The following is a 16,092-nucleotide window of genomic DNA, read 5'->3' on the forward strand; positions in this document are numbered from 1 at the left end:
TCTTGTGAAAACAGCCTGATCACTCTTAAATGCCCTGTACAGCATACTGTTGCCTTGACCACTGCATAGTAGTATGTGTTTGATTGCCAAGTTGCTTTCTCAGTCCTGAAATTTCCCAGTCTTTGAGTGTGAACTGATTACATTTTCTCTGGCCATCTAATGTAAGAGGGCTATACTTTGTTCCCCTTTTCTCAATTCAGGTTTTGTTTTTTTGTCGTTTGTTTTGTTTTTGTTTTTGTTTTTCTTGCTCTGTGGAACCCCTACATGCTACCTGTTGATTGATTACCTTTGGTCAGAAAACAGAGACCTTTATCATGTAATGTCACTTCCTCCTTGTCTATCATGTATCCCTTTAATGAAGATCAACCTCATTTATCATTTAAACCTTTCTTGGTTTTATGTGCTAATTCTGATTTTTGACCTTGTCACCTGACCTGGAATTTATGGGATATTCTAGAGTATCCATTCAGTTTCTCTATCCTGGCATGTACAACAACAAATAATTATATTTTCATTATGCGAGGCCATCTGTGCATACTATTTAAATGAATAGCAGTAGTCATATCCTGATATTTATATGTATCTGTTTCCATAATCTAGTACATTAGAACAGTAGACATTTTAAATGTATTTTATATATTGGTGTTCAGGGGTTTGGAAAGGGCTCAGTTGGGGTATTTTTCTGTGCTTGTGATACATGTTGAAGACCCTCAGTGTGTTCCAGGTTTAATCTCAGCAATGGTGGCTGACAAGCTGGGTTTTATGGGTTCTAGCCCACAAACTACCTACCTGCTCTCTCTTGAGACAAGCCCAGGAAAACTGACTTTTGATCTGGTTCCTCCATTCTCCAAGGATGTGTACTACATGGCAGGAAGTGGTCACCATGCTGTAGGGCCTAGATTGGTAATTAGAATTTGTGACTTCTATTGTGTGGCTTGCTTAGCAGGGTGCTACAAAGCAGCTCAGACTTACAGGGGTGAGGCCCCTGTCCTGATGGTGGAAGGGGGCAAGTTGGCATCTGTAGCCATTTGGCCAGCCATACTCTTAGCTACTGTTTGCCTCTGCTTTTTGATCGTTATTTACAAAGTCTAAAGCCACAGTTTCTTCTTCTTCTTCTTGTTCTTCTTGTAATTTTTTGAACAACTGCTGTAAATTTAAATCAACATATGCACCCTTCTGTTGCTCTGCCTACAACTTCCTGTCCAGACTGCTTCATGGCCTAACAGTTAACAGACCTCACACCTTACCAAATTTACTTTCCATACCATAAGCTATACTCTGCTGTTCCTCTGATCCCTTTTGCATTGCCTGTTTTCTGTACCAAGTACAACAAAGCATTCCTGAGTGTGCTTATGGCCACCTTTCACCTGTTTACCCACTTCACAAATGTCCTCTCATCCTCTCCCCTTGATATGGAACAACTTTCCAGCAATCCCTATCTCTTGAAATCCTCTTTATTATTCAATATTAAACTTAAATCTGACCCCTATTTGAGCCTATCCTTGGTCCCTCTAAGTGGCAGGGGCACCCTCCTTACTCCCAAAGCACTCTCACTTCTTTTAAAGCTAAGAGGTTGGGTTACATTATTTGTATAAGCCTGCCTTATTTTAGAGCATGCTTTGTTCATAGTCTTAAAAGTGTCTCAGTGTCTAGCCACATCCTGTTGTTCTACCTGGTAGTTGTTCTATGTATGTTCTCCTTGAAGCACACTTGGCCACAGGTTTTGCAGATATATAACCTATACATTTATAATGTCATTGGAATGATTGATAAGAATTGTGAGCTATAACATTCATCAGATTATTGGGAAAAGGCAAAGACTCTAGAATTATTAAATAGGGTCTTATGGATGATAAAGAGTGACTGAGTTACTACATGTCAACTCTATTTGCATAAGCAGGCCAAGACAGACTTACCAGGAAAGACCCATTAACTATCATAGCAATTAATCACCCTTACTTAAGAAGGATGTGGCCTAAGAGGGCTTAAACTTGGATTGTCTCAGTTTTAGTTCATTTACTCACACATACCCATACACACCCTGTCTTAGTCAGGGTTTCTATTCCTGCACAAAGCATCATGACCAAGAAGCAAGTTGGGTGTTTCTTCAGCTTACACTTCCACATTGTAGTTCATCATCAAAGGAAGTCAGGACTAGAACTCACATAGGGTAGGAACTTGGAGGCAGGAGATAATACAGAAGCCACGGAGGAATGCTGCTTTCTGAATTGCTTCCCCTGATTTTTCTCAGCTTGCTTTCTTATAGAACCCAGTACTAACAGCCCAGGGATGGAACCACCCACAATGGGTCTTTCCACCCTTGATCACTAATTGAGAACATGCCTTACAGCTGAATCTCATGGAGGCATTTCCTCAAGAGAGGCTCCTTTCTCTGTGATAACTCCAGCTTGTGTCAAGTTGACACATAAAACCAACCAGTACACCCCCCTCCACATACACACCTATACACACCCATACACACACACACTACTAATAAACACACAACAAATTTGTACACACAAAATCTATACTATATACATACACACCTGTGGGTCTCTGCACTCTCATAGATTGTCAGCTGATGCAATCCACATGGGCAGTGGGAACAGAGCCAGTGAGGTGGGGGCGGGGCTCAAAAGCCCTGAGTAAGTTGTGTGAATGACCACACCTGGGTGAGCAGTCAGTAGGATCAACTTTACTTAGGGTGATTCAAGGTTTATAAAGTTTGGCGACACTAAAGGCAGGGGCATCCAAGATGAACAAAGGTCATTGGCTCCGGGCTTAGGCTACTTGGAATGCCTCATTAGAATGGAGAGGCATTTCAGGAATCTCAGGTGCTAGCTGAACTGGTACTTAGGAGAAAGAAAATTGATCCTGTAATCTAATTAAGGCTACCTGACGTTCCTCAGGTAGAGGCATAGATGTAGGGGTTAGAATTCCCTAGACAAGGTCAGCGAAGGAGAAACCCTGCCAATGAAGGGAGTCTCCTAAATTGCACCAAGCCCAGAGGCTATGCAGTCCTTAGAGGACTTCAACTTGAATTAACAGAGTTTCCACTCCTACACATATGACCACACCCATTCCCTCCCACACATACACATACCGGTACACATACATCTATACCATACACACACAATCTATACTATGTAAGTACACATACCCACCATACATACACACACACACACACACACACATACCAATAAACACACACATCAACACACACACACACACATATCTATACCTATACCTATATGCACACATCCATACACAACAGCACAAATGCACAAAATACATCTGTACTGTACATCTACACTCACCCATATACCCCTACACCCTTATACACACACAGCCTTATATGCATACATACATATACATACACATCATACAAACCCATTCCCTCCCACAGACAGACAGACAGATAATACACCCCACATACACAAGCATACACTAACAAGCACACATTAACAAGCATACACTCACGGTAGGGGGGGGGGAGGGAAGAAAAGCTGAAACGTCACGTCACCTAGTTTCAAGATCAGCTGTTTGTGTTTTCTAACATCACATGTCATCACATGTTGCAACCTTAAAGGTTCATAGTAGGGCTTTTCCAAAACACTACCCACCAGGAAACAAAACCTGAGTTCATATTTATAGGATCATTCTCTTGTATGTTGTAGGTATTTTTCACACATGAGGAGAAGGTGAGCTTCGCAGAAGACACGTTCCCAGAGTCAGAGACCCCTTGCCCACCATGAAGGGAGCCTGCATCCTTGCATGGCTGTTCTCAAGCCTGGGAGTGTGGAGACTTGCTCGGCCCGAGACCCAGGACCCTGCCAAGTGCCAGAGAGCTGAGCACCCCGTCGTCTCTTACAAAGGTAAGGAATAGGCTATATTGATTACAAGACTATAGCTTAAATTCAAATCCCATGTTGAATGTAATATCCCATGGATATTACTTTATTTCTGTGACTTCCCCTGGGTAATTGTTTGAATGAAGATAAACTGTAAGAGTTTCATGTCTAGAAGGAGTAGTTCCTCATGGAGCATCCCAGACGGGATTTCTGTGGAGTTTTTGTCCTGTCTTCATTTGGGTGCTGTAGGCCTCCCAGCCATTCAGGTCAGTGGCTGAAACCCTGACATCAGTGCTGCACTAAACATTAACAAGACAGGGAAGAAAAGAATTTTTTGGCATTTCCCAGTGAAGCCAGGGACTTGTCTTGAAGAGCCCCTTTGTCCTTAACCAGTGTCCTAATGCAGTGGAGTCCATTATGTGTGAAATGTGTTTTCAGTGTGGTAGTGTTAGAGAGTTGATTGCACATTCTCTCTTCTAGTACCCAGAAGGTATGGAAGGTCATCATGGCCTGGACACTTGAACCACTCACAGTGGGAAAACATAAACTATGCCTCTCTGCTCAGCAAGTGGCTACTCTCAGCCCAACTCAGACACTGCATTAACTCTTTCCAATGATTTTTCATTAGTTTTAAAACTTTGTATCACAGATTTCCTATATAGATGTGAAGTAGAAATAATAATCTAAGCCCCACAATTATAAATTTACATTCTATTTTTTTCTCATTTCTATCCATGATTTGCCCACACTTGTCAATTTTTTTTTGATGCAAATTCAGGATATCATATAATTCCTTTTGTATCTATTAGTGAAAGGAACTTTATGATATTATTATTATTATTATGCCAGACAACAAAAAGCTCCCAAATGACAAATTTCCTAAAACTATGTAGTGCATGGCCTCATGAGGTCATAAATTCTGTTGGGTCAAACAAGGATCTACCTGAAGTGCAAAAAGTAGAGATTTCTTAGTTCTTGGATGTCTTTAAAATTTTACTACATATTTGTTCATTTCCCATGAAAAAAACTTTTTCTTTTAAAGAATTTCTTACCCAGTTTGGCTTCTGCACATCCCGAGTGTTTTAGAGTTTTTGTGTATCCCCCGAGTCCCTGTAATTCTGAAGTGACATGAGCCCTGATGGAAGTCACGCTGGCATCTTTTTGATGTCCCAGTGCCTGTCAACTCTTCCTGTGAGGTAGCAAGCATCCTGTGGGCAGCAGGCAGTTGGTCACAGTCACTGGCTAATGGAAGTACGCCGGAGCTGTTCTGGTTTTAGCATCTTTTCTTCATCCAACAGTTAGAAACTTGTATATAAAGCAGCTGTCCTTTGCCTGCTCTTTGAACACCCGTGCAGCACATCTGGAACAGGACAGGCATCGCCCTGGCTTCCCAACATCACAGTGTCTGTTGTGTTTTCTTTTTACTCTGGTAGCTGGCTTCCCTGACATCTAGCTGCTCCTCCATTTGTCATTACAGGAGATCTGAGAAGTTATGTTTCCTGTTGTTTTTCTTACTGTATTGATCAGCATCATATTAACACGTGACTTTTCATATTTTTAATAAGTTTTAATTCACTGCTACTTTTTTGCCCTGGGGATGTTAGAACGATGCCCTTTCAGCCGAGGGGCATCGAGAGGTTGGATCTGAGCTCCATAACTTTCAGTCTCTTGGATCAAAGATACGCCTGTACTCTGACCTCCTTCCTCACATAGGTCTGGGGATTGTCCTTCCCCCTGCTTGGAGCACTAGCACTTAAGGCTCTTAAGAGAAGCATTAAGGAAAGCATTTATGAAAATAAATCCTATGAACTCCTAACGAATCCAGGCCATCTTTAGGCTTCAGAGTATAAACCTCTGACACCTTACCCTCTGTTTCTTTTTCCCGTGGACAGAGTCTTTATCCTTCTGGAGGGCAACACTCAATTCCTTTCTTTTTATATAGTGAGTGTCTGCCCCTCCATCATTACAGTGTGCGCCCACCACTGCATCATTACAGTGAGTGCTCACCACTCCATCATTACAGTGTGTACCCACCACTCCATCATTACAGTGTGTGCCCACCATTCCATCATTACAGTGTGTGCCCACCACTCCATCATTACAGTGTGTGCCCACCATTCCATCATTACAGTGTGTGCCCACCACTGTAAAATGTTACAGCATTTGCTCTCCCATTCAGTCATTTCCAGAGGAGCAGCTCTATGCAAACTATTTCCTAGTAGTCATTGGAACCCTTCAAGACATTTATTCTCACTTTCTTTGGTTTTCTGTGTATGTACTTCACTTAGGAATTAAATCCAAATTACCCCTTTAAAGACCTGGAAAGCCGTCTGATTCTGTATAGTTATGGCAACAACCTCTAGCTCAGGTTATTCTGTTCCTTAGACTTTGCTTTTGCTCTTCAGAGAATCAAAGTAAAATCAGTGGAATGAGTGATCTTGGAAATCTCTCTTTTCTGTTTTCTGCATTGAGTTTCCCTCTGCATTTACATAAACCTTTACTTATATTTCATGGGTTTTATTCTTTCATACCTCAAAGAAGAACACATTTTTACACACACAAACATAATCGAAGGGGGTAATCTTTCGTAAAAGGTACATACAACTTGGCACACTTTGGTAAACGCCTGTGTTAGGATGAACACGTTCACACCAGTGTTGTTCTTGTGGTGTGGTTCTCTGCTATGATGTGATCCATTCCTGTCAACAACTCGTCACTGAGAGATGCACTGGAAAAGATTTCAAGGACTGTGAATTCTAGGTTAAAAATTCCTGGGTGGTTTGGCTGCACTTTTCAGATTGTGTCTGATGAAGGTAGCAATGACTGAGGATCTGTTCCCAGCAGCCTTGCTGGCAGAGTATTCTCTCAGGGTTTGGGATCTGAGTCTACCTCACAGTTCATAAATGGCATCTCAGAGAATTGCAAATTATCTTTTCTCCCAGTGCTAGGCAAGCACTCCACTGCTGAGTTATTTTCCCACCTCTTAAGTTGCCTATTTTTAGTTTTGGGAGAACATGTAATAAACATATAATGATTGCCTGTTACTAACAACATCTACACCTGTGCTGTCTTGATTCCATAGAGGCCAAGCTCCTGTCTCTGAGAACCAGCAGCTTCTCACAGCACAGTCAATTAGGTGTCTTTGTCACGTGCATGGAACCCAGGAGAGGACCATAGGAGTAAGATAGCCACAGGACCAGCACCATTTATGGAAGGTTTCCAAGAACTGCTTGAGGCAGAGCTGAGTCCCAAAGACCTCCCAGAAGAAGCTTATGAATCCCATGAAGGGACAGACATTTCTAAAGAAAGGAAATGAACAGCACTAAGAAGTGCTCAAATGGGGAAATGTGCATCATAGGTCCTGGCAAATGCCCAGCCCAGAGTGAATCACAGCATCCATATCTAGGTGAAAGGGAATGAGGTGAAGAGGGAAAGGCTGGCCTAGGGAGAGCTTAGATATGCATGGCAAGGTGATATCTGAAGATCAACCTCCACTGGGAGGGAGCCACGCCCATTCTGGGGCTGCTGCTGTGATCAGAGGCAGTGAGAAGGTAAAACTGAGGTCTGACTGGTAGGAAGTACAGGAAAGCAGAAGTGGGGATGGGTGGGCCTAGAAATTGAAGCGAGCTATGGTGGATGATATAATGCATGGAGGACCCAAGAGATGAGGAAGCTCTGTTGATATCTAGGATCTTGGATCTTCACTCCAAATATGGTCAACAAGAGAGGCAGATGTGAAGGATATAATATTTGTGGACTGAAAAGCCTGAAGTCCTCTGAGCCCCAGAAAGAAGAGTCTAGATGAGAGCAACTCCAGGCCTCAGTGAGAGATTCTTTAAAGATGGAGTTGGCCATGAAAGTCTGATAATGCTGTGTTCAGGTTCAGTATGGGCCAGAACCCAGAGGAGTCATCTTGTCTTGGGTTACCTGGGCCTTTTCTTCTAGCATTGAACATTTTTCATTTGAAAATCTGGACAGTTGATATTCAATCCAGCAGTTCTCTCAGTATGGGAACATCAGGCCGTTGCTTTCCCAGGGTTGGTGCAAAACGACCGCCAACTGGGTAATTTCTTGATGGCGTGTCTCTCTATGTGCTACCCAGCAGTCTCCTATGATGGTGTGAATGAGGCTGTGTGCTCTCTGATGACTCCAGAGAAGACTTGTTTCTGTGGTCAGCAACAGACTTCCTTGGTTGCATTGTCCAGTCTCCTAGGCTTAGGCTATACACACTCTACAGTTTCCCTCTGTATCTTTCTGTTTTCTGTTGTTCTACCATGCCACTTTGTATTAGGGCTAACCCAAATCCTGTATCACCTGGTCTCAAACAGTTCATCTGGAGAAACAATTTTCCAACTGTGGCACAGCCACAGGTGCCTTTGTTTAAGACTCAAGGGGATGTTTTTGTGTAGGCTCAGCATGGACCATATCATATTGCTTAACCAGGGCTGTGCAGGGGGGAGAAAGTAAAACACATTTCATGTACAGATACATGTGTAGATCCAAGGAGACAAAAATGTTAGTTGTGCAGGGGCAGGAAGACAGGAAATAGCTTTGAAAGGGGTATTATTGAATAAGCCTTAGTGAAGATGGAAGAAGCCAGGTGAAGGAAGAGGCTAAAGAAAGAAAGGAGAGTGGGGGGTGGGGGAGAATCAGTGTGCCCACTGTTCTATAGGAGTGGGGGAGGTCCTGAGAACAGGTGAGAGGTTAGCTGGTAGGAAGCACATTCCACCTCCACTGAGCTAGACTGAAGTGGCACCCAGGATGCTGGACAGAGAGTGGGTCGAGGTGGGGTTAGAGTTCCTGGGGAGTAGACAGGTGATGCCCAAGAGACGGGGGGGGGGGGGGGGGGGGGGCTCTCAGAAGTAAGTGGCACTCTGAAAAAAGATAAGACTAGATAAAACATACAAAAGATTCCTTGTGGGTGTTAGGAGGCCTCAGAGTAGCTCATATTGGAGTTGGTCAGCACTGTATCACTAGAACACTTTTTTTGTAACTTAGAACCAACTGTGTTTGAATGTTGAGAAACTGTCCCCAAACACTGATGAAGGTGAAGGGATTGGGTAGTCTTACGTAAAATCTTGATTTCCACATGCTTTTAAACATCGTGATTTACTGTTACGCTGTGGCAGCATTCTGTATAAGAGGTTGTGAGTGAAGTGAATCATATGCCAAAGCCAACACCTTAATGCCATGCAGCAGTTTGTCTGTGTCTTGATTGGGCCTACCTGGCTGGGCTGAAGATTCTAGCAGTCTTGCTCCCCAGCCTCAGTGAAGTACATGCCTCTGTGGGCTCCTCCATTCTCACTGAGCACTTTGTCTCACAAGCTCTGGCAGCTTGCTGTGTCTGAAGGCTGCTGCCTTGGCTGTATGCTCTGGAAGATTTATCTTTGAATGTGCAGTGGTGACTAAAATACCCTGACCCATTGCCAGAATTCCCTTCCCTCTGACATGCCTGTCCTTTCCCTAAACGTCTGTTCCAATAAATGGGAAAATAGAGTGGCCCTTCACGAAGCGTATTTCCTAGCTTGCTCACTGAGTCCCATAACCATCACTGGAATTAGCCTTAAATGTTTCAAGTCTACTTGAGGCAATTGTACCTTATTCTGTTTCTGTTTGTTTATTGATTAAAGTTTACCCAGCGTGCTGGCTATGTAGAAAGTGTGTTCCACTGATTGAAATGGACTTACAGCAAGTGCTTTATCATTATGCAGACAGAAAGAGCCCTGATGAGTGAATCAGTCCATGCTCTGCAAAGCCTCGGGCCGTAAAATCATGACCGACTTGGGGCATTTCATCAGGGTCTTGATTGGAAGAATTTAGTATTAATGCCTAAGATTGCTTCTGTCTACAGAACCAGGCAGGGCACTATTGATTTCAACTCTCAGGACCCAGAGATCTTTATTTTTAACTCTTTGGTGATCTTGTAGAAGGTCCTACTACTTACAAGTTTATTGATTGACCCAAGAATTATTTCACAATTTATGGAAAAGCTTATGGATGCTCGATAGAGGATGAGTGATGCCTTGCCCCAAGAGATTGGGAAGGACAATAAGGGGAATTGTCTTTTCGAGCCATGGTGATTACTAGGCTGGGAGTGGTACCTTATCTGTACAGGGGACCCTAAGTGGTCAAATAATTTTAAACTTGGACTTTTATTCCTTTCCCACAGAATGGGCAAGGGTTTTTCATGGATCCTATATTTTTCTTTTGAATCATGTAATTATTTCATCATATTTACGCATGTGTTATAAGCATTGCTTTGTCAGGTGAGAAGAGCACTGAGCATGTTTTTAATGTGCTGTCCCTTTGTGCTTGGTGACGGGAAGGATCAGACCCTTCTCATCTGAGAGCTAATTTCTACTTCTCACCAGGATGCTGAGGTCCTGTTCTTGTCCCCATTAACTGCCATATCTGCCCACTTTCTCACCTCCTCCCATTCTTCCCTTGACATCCCCAGACTCTGTGCCTGTTGGTACTGGCTGTGCTCCATCTATCTTTTACCATTATGGCTAGAGAAAATATAAACTAGTCAGCATCAGCTATCTCCAATGTCAAACAGGAGTGTCAGTGACAGATGCGACAAGAAAACTGTCTTGTGCTGGGCTTCATGCATGTGCCCCAGCTCCATGTGTGTCTTAGAAATCTATGTATGTTTCTTAGCTCTGTGTATGAGCCCTGTTTTCTTCTGTCTCTCCTGATTCCATATATGTGTGTGACTCTATGTGTATTCCCTGACTCTATATGTGTTCTCTGTTTCCATTCACATGTCCAGGCTCCCTGTATGTCCTTCCATGGTCTATGCACATCACTTGGCTTCATCTGTACCCTCAGGTCCATGCTTATCTCCTGACTCCATGTGCATACCCTGGTTCTGTGCAGAATTTCTGGCTCTATGTGTGTCCCTGGATATACTTGTGTCCTGTAATCATATTTGTCTCTCAGGTACATATACATTTTCTTGCTCCCTAGATTCCATGTGTGTACCCTGGTTCCATATTTTCATGAATTCATGCCTTCTAGCTTCCATGGTTTCATATTTGTTTCTTGGCTTCTCATCTCCACATTTTCTTGACTCTATTGTTTATGGCTTGTTGAATATCCCATGGTTCTGTGCATGTCATACAAATTTCAACAACACTTTTTTTCCCTTCTGGTATTTGGATGGCTGGATTCTTTACTCTATCTATATCTAATCTATATCTACATCTATATTTATATCACCTATATAGATAGAGAGATATAGTAAAAATATATATTTTGATCTTATTATCCCTCCTACAACTTTTCCAAGATCTTCCCTATACACCAAACTTCATGTTCTTTGTGTCTTCCAAACACAAAAGTAAGAATAAAAACAAATAAACAACAGCAGCAACAACAACAAATAACATGAAAAAGACCAAAACAAGACTGGAGTCTTACCTTTATCATATGGAGTCAAGTCTTGGCTAGTTTTAGCTTTCCTTATAGAATCCAATGATCTTGATTGCAGGAGCGTGACTGAAACAGATGACTTTGAGAATCCATACAATGTTATACAATTTTCATACCCCTAAAATTGATAGGCCAGTGGTTATATTTCTTACAGTATTCATCTCTGTCCTGTTTCATTCCCTATCAGAATGGCTGGATGCATGGTGGTGTGCTATTCTCTAGGAGGAGGAATTAGGAATTTTATTAAGTTAAAATGTAATAAAATCACAGTAATTAATTTTAATGCTTTTTAATATTTGTATATATTTGGGAATAGTGATGTATGCTTGTATTCCTCGAAGCTCAGGAGTTTGAGGCAGGAGAATTGAAGGTTTAATATCATCTTGTACTGTATTACAAAACTCCAGGTCACCCTATATATAACATAGCAGTTTCATATGAAGTGAATTAATGTATAAGAAGAATTTGCTTAGAGCTGACAGTGGTCCTAAATGAAATTTGTTTTCCTCTGTAGAAATTTATGATTTCATAAACCATGTTTGTTTTTTGATGTCAATACAGGCCATAAATGTTAACTTAGGGCAGGACACAGTCACCAAGGATCTTTAGGAAGCCCCTCATTCCAGGAATAAATTGTCCTTTGTGGTTGTATGCAGTACTCAAACCCTCATGTGATAAGATGCCAAGCTCACAAGGTCAGGATGCGCAAAGCGATTTGCAAAGGAAGTCACAAAGGTATAACTGGAGTGCCCACTGGTTAAGCCACAGTGTTTGAAAAGCACTTCTGATTTCAGAATATGTTACCAGTTTTCTGTCTGCAAAAATGGAGTGTCAGGCATTATCTATCTCTTCAGCCTCAGTATGAGTCGGACCATGAAGGCACGGAAGCCTAGGGTGAAAGGTCTGCTTGCTCTTCCTGGAATTTTGAAAATATTGATAATTCTTCATGTTACTTTGCATTTTATAGCCCCTGGATCTATACTCGGTCTTCAGACATATTTTGAAGGCTATTTGGTTACTTTCTATCACTAGGAACAATATAAGATTATTTTATGACTTCCAATAGTCTGTTTTATTTATTTATTTTTATTTTTTATTAGATATTTTCTTTGTTTACATTTCAAATTTTATCTTCTTTCCTCATTTCCCCTCCAAAATACCCCCCCCCCCGCTTACTAACCCACCCACTCCCGCTTCCCTGTCCTGGCATTCCCCTACACTGGGGCCCTTCACAAGACCAAGGGCCTCTCCTCTTGTTGATGTCCCACAAGGCCATCCTCTGCTACATATGTGCCTAGAGCCATGAGTCCCTCCATGTATACTCTTTGGTTGGTGGTTTAGTCCCTGGGAACTCTGGGGCAGGGGGTACTGGTTAGTTCATATTATTGTTCACCATAAGCCACAAACCCCTTCAGCTCCTTGGGTCCTTCTATAGCTCCTCCACTGGGGACCCTGTGCTCAGTCCAATGGATGGCTGTGTGCATTCACCTCTGTATTTGTCAGGCACTGGCAGAGTCTCTCAGGAGACAGCTATATCAGGCTTTTGTCAGTAAGCACTTGTTGGCATCCACAATAGTGTCTGGGTTTGTTAACTGTATATGGGATGGATCCCCAGGTTTTATAAGTGAAGTTGGTCAAACTTGTACCAGGATGAAGACTTTATAATCTTATCATCAGGATTCTGATTTAAAACAACTTCCTTTGACTTGCACACACTTTATTTATCTTTAAGCATATTGTGGTCTTTCTAAGCATTATGTGTACAGTTTGTCTGTTTCTTATACTAAGGATTAAAAACAGCCTTCCCATTCTGTGTGAGGGAAGAACCAGGGATGAATGCAGAGTAAGTTTTAATTAGGTAGTGCTTTCTTGGATCCTGTCCTGTTTCTCTTCTCGTAGTAGCTGAGCAAAAGCCAGCATCTGTGTTTGACTTGAGAGGCAAAGTTTGACTCTACTGTACATCTGAGAGGGCTGACAGGTCCAGTACCATAGGCACAAGTAAAGGGCTAGCTACTTGCTAAACATTACTGGCAGGTTTTCTAAGACCATCAATATTTTTTTTTCTTTAGTCTCTCTCCATATAGAATGAAGGAGAACCTTGAGGGAGACTCTTCCTCTTTGAAAACATTCAGCTTCAGAATTTTCTACAGATCCTTCTTCCAGGCCAGGAATTGTTCGTCTCATAAACAAGAGCAATTCTTACCTTATGATGACATTCACAATGGCAGTGTGTGCTCAGGAGTCAAATGGATGGATTCCTCCTGTCTGAGGCTCAACAACGATTTGTGTGATATTTGACCATTCCCACCTTGGAAGTACATCTGGACAGCATGTTAGATAGACTACAAAGCCTATTAAGTAAAATCAATGAAGCAAGATGCCGATGCCCAGGGTGGCCTGGCCGACTGCTCCTGGTGGCCATCAGATAGTGATTAACGATTATCATTCTTGTTGGTAGTTTTGATTTTTGTTCCACTCAATGCTCTGGTTTTAGCACAGGGAGCATTTAAGCTTCTGCTTGTTTGAAGATAAAAGGAGAGGTCCATTTCATTAATAATTCAATCAATATTTAGTGAGTTTATGTTATGTGTTGGAAATTGTTTTAGCCACTGGGGTTACCCCAGTCAGCAAAGTAGAGATAAATCCTGGTCCACACTGACTTTCTGTTCTATTAGGGAGACAGCCAATAATAGGCTGATATTAAGTGGGCTCTCTTGTGGAACTGAGAGAGAATGCAAAACAGTGATGTCATAAGGGAGGGTCTTGAGGCGGTCACCATGGTAACTAGGTGTATCAGATGGCATCCCATTGCCTCTCACCCCCCATTTGATCTTTACTTCTGTTTATCCATTCTTTATAACCAGCAGGAAGTTATTTTACATATTTGTTTACTGTGTGAAATGCAAAAATATATAGTGCATGATTGACAGCTTCTGCTCCTTAGACATTTACCATTTGTTTAAGTTACAAACCTTGGGGCAAACCTCTTTTCATTTCTTCTTTCTACAATATTTGACACATTGTTTTGCCACCGTTTTTTTTTTTTTTTTTTTGTCCGGCTCTGGATGCTTGTCAGGGTCCTTACCAGGACCCTGAGCCACAAGGACCACAAAGCTCAGGGTCCTTACCTTCTGGATTCTTGTTAAGATTTTTAAGTAGCACAGGGCACCAACAGAAGCAAAGGAGGTGAGAGAGGCACAGCCTGTGTGTTTCCAGCTGCAGGCTGACTTCAGACTCCACAGCTCTCGTCTGAAGCAGCTTCTAGAGAAGGTTAGCAGAGATAGGCTTGCAATTTTGAGGTCTACTGGGATCATTAATTACTTTGGTTTTTATTTTGGAGAGATTGACACTGTGTGGATGATTTTGGGTCATGTAATAGTGTAATTAATTTTTGATATTTCAAAGGATCACTTGGTTTGCCATGCTAAAGATGGATTGGGCCAATCTTATTAGAGTCAATCTAAAACTCAACTACAGAGTAGCATGTGAAAATCACTTTTGCAGTTAACCAATGTGGCTCTAAATAACCAACAGATCAGAACAATCTTAAGGGGAAATCTGAATTATTCCCTTCCAAATAGTGATAGGAACATTATTCATCCCAATCCTTGGTCTACATTGTCTGCACTTATTGCTTCTATCAGTGGTTTTAGGCATGTCTAGGGACAAGTTAAAAGTATGTAAACTGAAGACATTTTTAAAAAGTGAATTAAAGAGGGGCTGGAGAGCTGATTCAGCAGGCAAAGACCTTGTCATACTTATGTGAAGACCCGAGTTCAAATCCAGAACCTGTGTAAGGCAGGTCATGGCAACTCAAAGCTGTATTCCCAGCACTCCTAGGATGGGAGGGGTGGCAGAAATAAGGGAATCACTAGAAGCTCTCAGGCCAACCAGTCTGGACCACAAGACAATGACAACATTGTTTTGAGTAAAGAGACACCCTGGAGCCAACAAGGTGGCAGGAAAGGACTGACACCTGAGGCTGTCCTCTGACCTTCATCTTTCTCTATCTCTGTCTCTGTCTCAGTCTCTATCTCTGTCTGTCTCTGTTTCTGTCTTTCTCTCTCTCTCTGCGTCTATCTCTGTTTATCTCTATCTCTAACTCTATCTCTATCATCTATCTATACACCAAATACAAACACACTCCCCAAACATGGGAGTAAACTATAAAAAAGTAAAAGGGAAAAAGGCAATAGGGACTTTAAACCTTTATTTTTGGATAAAACTAGAGAAATAAACAAATGTCTTGCCAAATTGAGGAGAGAAAATAGAAGAGACATGATTTTGAAAATTGGGAACAGAGAAGGAATCACCAAATTAGGGTTTGAGTTCGTCCATACAACATAGTGATACTAAGTCTAGATTTAGTAAAGAAAATTAAATTGATAGCTCAGAATTCTCTGACAAGATGTTAAGAGGTTGAAGCAGGAGGATCTCAAGTTCAAGCCCTTTGCTAAGAGCACTTTGTTTTTACAGTACACCATGTCTCAACATGAACAGGAAAAACAGGGCACAGATGAACTATATGATAGGGCACTTTCCTAGCACGAGTCAAACCCTGGGTTAAACTTTAATACTATAAAAAAAAAATCACTGATGTACCTTTAAACTCACATGACTTACATTATGGATTTCATTAGAAACATAAGAAAAAACACCAATTCTCCAAAAGTGAAAAATTAAAACAGGGCATAGGCTATAAGTAAATGATACAGCACTTAACTAGCTTGTGTAAAGTCCTGGGTTCAACTTTAATATCTCTCTCTCTCTCTCTCTCTCTCTCTCTCTCTCTCTCTCTCTCTCTCTC

At 41.8% G+C, this 16,092-nt stretch overlaps 1 protein-coding gene across 3 annotated transcripts in view; it reads left to right on the top strand.

The window, feature by feature from the left end:
• Sema5a (semaphorin 5A) overlaps window positions 1-16,092 on the top strand; it is a 437,549-nt gene that overhangs the window by 159,972 nt on the left and 261,485 nt on the right. For all 3 annotated transcript variants that reach the window (XM_021182965.2, XM_029469705.1, XM_029469704.1), the window contains one exon: window positions 3,678-3,875. In XM_021182965.2, coding sequence (XP_021038624.1) covers window positions 3,752-3,875 — 124 coding nt within the window. In that variant the 5' untranslated portion in view covers window positions 3,678-3,751. The remainder of the gene's footprint in view (window positions 1-3,677; window positions 3,876-16,092) is intronic.

The sequence above is a fragment of the Mus caroli genome, chromosome 15 (genome assembly GCF_900094665.2).
Source record: "Mus caroli chromosome 15, CAROLI_EIJ_v1.1, whole genome shotgun sequence".
Lineage (NCBI taxonomy): Eukaryota > Metazoa > Chordata > Mammalia > Rodentia > Muridae > Mus > Mus caroli.